This window comes from Dinoponera quadriceps, unplaced genomic scaffold, assembly GCF_001313825.1.
Source record: "Dinoponera quadriceps isolate SergipeBrazil2010 unplaced genomic scaffold, ASM131382v1 scaffold46, whole genome shotgun sequence".
NCBI classification, from domain to species: Eukaryota; Metazoa; Arthropoda; class Insecta; order Hymenoptera; family Formicidae; genus Dinoponera; species Dinoponera quadriceps.
The window spans coordinates 1,030,582-1,036,466 of record NW_014554488.1 but is presented as its reverse complement, the minus strand read 5'-3'; the positions used below and the strand labels follow the sequence as shown (position 1 = coordinate 1,036,466).

General features: G+C 36.4%; 1 protein-coding gene across 1 annotated transcript in view; it reads left to right on the top strand.

Moving 5' to 3' along the window:
* The first annotated feature begins 521 nt into the window (after positions 1 to 521).
* LOC106751441 (protein phosphatase 1 regulatory subunit 15A) overlaps positions 522 to 5,885 on the top strand; it is a 6,490-nt gene continuing 1,126 nt past the window's right edge. The window contains exons 1-3 of the mRNA XM_014632332.1: positions 522 to 829; positions 1,286 to 1,645; positions 4,956 to 5,191. Of these exons, the coding sequence (XP_014487818.1) occupies positions 1,391 to 1,645; positions 4,956 to 5,165 (465 nt within the window). The 5' untranslated portion in view covers positions 522 to 829; positions 1,286 to 1,390 and the 3' untranslated portion in view covers positions 5,166 to 5,191. The remainder of the gene's footprint in view (positions 830 to 1,285; positions 1,646 to 4,955; positions 5,192 to 5,885) is intronic.

The following is a 5,885-nucleotide window of genomic DNA, read 5'->3' as shown; positions in this document are numbered from 1 at the left end:
GAATAATCAATTGTGATTGGCCAATTTCTTAAGGCTTAGAGCTTAAATTCTTATGGCTTCTGCTCACAGGACATGGCAATGCTTGCCGCTTGGCGGAAGTTCGCGTAATAGCCAATCAACATGCCGTTTTTTGATAAGAACTGGGAGGTTATTGACTACCACGCGAATTCTCGCCGCGCGGCAAGCCGCGTTGCTATGTTCTGTGAGCAGAAGCCATTAAAGCCAGTGGCACACGATGCTTGTTTTCTTGCTGGATTGTTTGCTGGATAGATATACTGCGTTTTGATTGGTGTATTATCATCCATTTTTGGAAATACATCAATCAGAATGCAGTATTTCTATCCAGGAAGCAATCCAGCACGAAAACAACCATCGTGTGTCACTGGCTTAAGCTAGTCATAAAGCTAGTTACAACAGTACGCCGTGTGCGTCTAATGGAACGGCTCGTGGAACTATTTGGACATTGCGAGCGTGTAGTGGAACGTACCCTATGACGCATCAATAAAAATATATGCGTTGCCATTCTCAGCTTTTCCTGTAGTTCTCTATTCATGTGGTTGCAGAGTCGTCTAACAGTTGAAAATGGCTGCTTGAAGAATAACGATTAATATATCTGCGAAAATGTATCCAGTTACGATGGAAACTCTCGATACTACTACATTATTTACACGGATTACTACAGGCCCAAGAACAAATTTAGAAAACTCAGATTTAAAGAACAAAGCCTTATTTGCCTGTATCGATTACGATTTCACGAAGAATTCGTTGTACCACGAGCATTATTATTCATCTGATTATATTTGTCACACCTGCAAAGACTATATTTCTCGTGAGTATATGTGCGTATTTATAATGCGCTGTATTTATTTATGCATGCTTTTAATGGTCTCGTAAATAGTAATTTCACATATTAATGTTAAGGCATGTCCAAACTTAATCACTGTGACTCTCCTTAATGATGTCAGAAGCAAGGAAACGTATACCAAAAAAATGTATTCCCCGACCTGATAAATATATTCTATCTTGATATTGGAAAATAGTTTTGTCTTTTCAAAGCAATTTTGTTGCTTGTTTCTTTGTAATATTTAAATGTATAATACAACATAATATTTAAATATATAACACAAACAGAAGAAATTTAGACCAATATAATATAATATCACATGCTTCTACTGTTATTCTGCTATTATTATTAAATGGTTTAAAGCATGAGCAGCGCAAATATAAATTTGCTATGAATATATAATTAATTCCTAATAATCTAATCAATGCATATATGTTTCAGCACACAGAAATTTTAGAAGAACACGAAGAAATAGCTTTCAGACAGACAACTAATTACATAATATTTAAATTTCCTGATATAACGTCTAAAATAGAAAATTTGACAATGCGTGATAATAATGTACCTGATCCTTCGCGACACATCAATGATTACCACGAAAAAGATGATGATAAAATATATAATTCACAAGAAAATCCATTTAAACCACGAACAATTTCGGAAGAATCCACTGATTCTGAAGATAGTTACTATATAGTCTTTGAAACTAAATCAGATACAAGGATCATGGACGATATTGACTACAATGAGACAAGTTGCGAAGATGAAGATGGCGAAAACAATGAGGAGTTAACACAAAAGGTATTTAATAATCTTTCATAGTTCTAGCTATCTTGAATCATGATATATTAATTGTCACAGATTTTAAAAAATTAGAAACAAACCAAGAAAAAAGGAAAGATATGTTTTTTTTTCATTGAGCTTGGAAATAATTAATTTTTATGGGAAATTTGGTTTTTGTATTAATTGCAATGATATCACCTGCAAGTAACATTATATAAATTATATTAAACATACTATACATGATGAAAATAGAGTATATTTTACATCACACACACACACACACACACACGTTTCGAAGTTAAGAGGATTGAAGTTGCGTTCATAAAAAAATATGAATTGAAATAAATATTGTTTAATGTCCTTTATTTTGTTTAAAGCTTTACATAAAGTGCTTAAAAATTCCTGCGTTGACTTTGACACGAATTTTCTAGCACGAATTAATGTTTCGAGCTGTTTGAAAAATGTTAGGAGTTTCGCGAGTGACATCGGCAGCATTAACTGTTAATTGTCACAGTTATTCGGAATCATGGACCTCATCTTAACAGATTAGATCTCTCGTGTGTTCTTAAAGGAAAAAATCAAGTGGTATAAGGTCGTGACTTCTTGCTAACCATTTAACAGGAGCATCCTGGCCAATCCAATTTGGATAACGATCATGAAGAAACGTTTGCACAGAAAGTGTAAAATGAGTTAACGCTCCGTCATGCATGAACCACACACGTTTCCTCGAATATGGAGATTTACAGAGTGCGGCGCTAGAATCCTGACACGAAAAAGTTATTTCAAAAACGTCGCTTATTTAAGCCAATATTAAATATACAAAAAATGCTTTTGTACACATGTTGAGAGGTTCTTTCGGAGTCCTCCTACTCAATATAACTCTTCTGTGCGGCTATTATCCTCTCGATTCGAAGCGCTCGGTATTTAATTGCGCGTGGCCACAAACGCTGCCTCAATGGCGGCCCGGAGAGAAGTCACATTGGGGTGTCGCAGCTTATCGGTTCAATAACGCTCCATACATAATAATCCAGGGGGCTCAAATCATGACTGTTAGGAAGCCCTTAAACCAAAAGACGTAGTTCGAGAACCAATTTTTCACCAAATGACTGGTGCGAGCGGGTACGCCATCTTGTTGTGAAAGATGTACGGCCTTCCTGAGATCATGGTCTCCATCTAGGGCTTCCCCGCCGTGTTTAGGATATCCATATAAACTTCTTTTCTCCCCATTTGACCTTTTTCAAGGAAGTACGGCAGCATGATGTCTCTGCCGCATAATTTTTCTTGCTGGGGCGGCGAATACTTCTTCATACTTCTCTAAAGCCATGTACTTTTAAGCGATGTCATAAACCGTTGATCGGGGGTACCTGAAGAACCTGATTATCTCAATCTGATGTCCGTCCAGCGCAAAGACTTTCAATGATTGTTGCTCTTCGATTATACTCTGCGCTATTCTTCGCATGTTCCGCCATTTTTATGTCATGAACATCTTATCCACATATGTGGCTTATATTAGCGCCATGTAGCGCCTCCGGCGGGGAACTGTAATATTGCGAGAATTACAAATTGAATTTGATTCTAGCGCCTGTACATCCTCTGTTCCGGTAGGTCATTGTTCACAAAGTGCAAGTAAGCATCTACCGGCAAATGAGGAAGCAGCCTGAAGATTAGGGTGGTCAATAAGAATTCCACCCTACGCATTGACAATGAATTGTCGCTGCATGTGCAATCTTTGGTATACGCGCGGATTTTCTATTGTCCAATGATAATTGTTATGGAAATTGAAAACTCCGCTTCGAGTTTATCAGGTATTTTTGACTTGTTTTCATATGCTAAAGACACTTTTGCACACAATTTTGGCACTGAGTTCAGGGATACCCTATATTATATGCGTTAAAGTGGTGTTTATATTGACAGTTTCCTCGATAACAACCGGTCACGGTAAAATCCTTGTAATTCTTAACCAACTTTGACAAGCTATCTGCAGAAAAATGAGCATCACGTTCCAATCCTTCAAATTTAAATCTTTCGAATTTAAATTGTTCTCTCCTTGTGAGTTCCACGGCTGTCTTGGCGTGAAGCAAAGACGGGGCAGAGGCCGGTTCTCCTTTCCGGAGCGCGAGTTCGCGATTTATAATCACCGCGTTCGCGGATCGTCGCAGCGGAGGTAACGGCTCCCCTTACCATGGTCTATTGATATGCGCGGACATGCGTGATACCTGTGTGATACGTGCATTATGTTTCGCTATATTTTAATTTCGGTGGTGCCGATAATGGCTCGACTAGTGATTAACCTAAGCACTAGTGGTACAACGACGATGCATTGTTACATATTTAAAAATTTATTTAATAGCTACAAGATGGCGGGTAGAAAAACGGGAGCGAGAAACTTGATTTGTAGGATATTTAAGTTATTTTGGCATTTTTAGTTAGTCAATCGAGACATTGGAGAATTTCGCACAGTTATGTGCTCCCGAGAAAAGGAGCGCACATTATTGAAATGATAGATCAGCGGATAGATCGTACAAAGAGGAGGAGAGCAGAATATAGGAGACTGCAGCACATGTAGAAACAAAATGATTGATGATTCAGAACATTCAGGTCGGCAGAGATCATCTCACCATCGATTAACGTTTTGAGCTGGCCTAAAACCTCGCAATTCACACAAAAATTGATTGGAACCGCACGTGTAATAAAACCCTCTCGGTAAAGTGCGAGGTTTGAGCATGCACGATAAGATTCTGCATATGATTTCACTGCTTTCGGGAGTCTTTGAAGACGGAGGGAAGGCGAAGGAAAAAAATCCTGCAATCTATCTTTTGTTTTTGTATTTTTTGCTGGATAAGAGCAATAATCCAAGAAGCAGGTAGTCTGTTTATCGTAATCCTCTTGAATGGAACATGCGCGTGATAGCGCGGAGGAGACATATCCGTTGAAAACCTGCAACATACAGTCAATGGAAGGAGACCGGGAAGAAGGGGGGAGGGGGGAGGAAGACGGAGAGACTTTGTCTTTTTGACATATCGAATAACTACTTCTCTCGACATTTTGGATGTATGCAAAAGAGAGTTTCAAAGTGTTTTATGTATGGGGTAATCATGCTTGAAAACGTCATTCTTTCGAAATGAATTGAGATTTAATCTATATTGCGTCTTAGATTAAGGTTCTCTTTAATATTTATATCTCTTTAATATTACTGCGTTCAAAAAAATCTCGTTAACTGAAACCAAGCGAAAATTCTACCAATTACGCTCTTGCTCGACAAATTATATAAATTACATGATTAATAATTGAACAACAAAAATTCTAAAACTTGAAGTTTTTATTTCAGGTGAAGTTTAATTTGATTCCAATTGTGCATATCATGGTTCAATGGGATTATGCATACCGAGCAGCCCGTAAAGGCCCATGGGAAGAAATGGCACGGGATAGAGAGAGATTTAAACGACGTATAAATTGCATTGGGGCTGTTCTTAATCCAATTTTAGCAACTCAACACCGCACTCACGTTTGGCAGGAACGATTCGCTCTTCGGAAATAGTAGTTCTATCTTTTTTATACCGTAAGGTAATTTATAATAAATGCAAGGAAAAATTCTTTATCCTATTTCAGAATATGTGTATGTGTGATTATTATTTTTATTATTTTTATATACGGAAAATGGCTGTGAATATTAACTAAAATTTTTTTCTTGTAATATAGTATATGTTCACAACATTGCAACGTAACTTTACGTCACTACGGTATAGTCCATATTTTTTTTACCGATTTTTCTATTGATGCAACATTCGTTACCGGTAACTTCGATACAAATGAAGAATTACAGCATCTTACTGATTTTAATTTTCTGTTAGGTCTGTGCAAAACCTGCTCAGTAAAATAAAATAAAAAATAGCTAAAATTGAATTAAAAAATAATGTTTATCAGTCAAAATAGTTATATTGATTTTGATGTACTTTTATACCTAGGAAGAAGTTATCCCCGTTTTGTTATTGGTAAATTCAAATTAACATTTTATTTAAATCAATGAATGATTTTAAATTAATTTAAAAGAAACATTTACGAAATGTTCGTCTCCGATATTGATAAAATTTAGCATATTTATAAAATAAAGAGATACATATTTCTTTCATTAGCTGTAAGATGCAAGTTTAGAAGGCAAACAATCTTTTCAAGTTTCATCTCTTTGTGCTCTATTAATAGCCATTAAATGTATAAAACGTACGTTTCCTAAATATTTTTTTTAGATAACAGTTTAAAT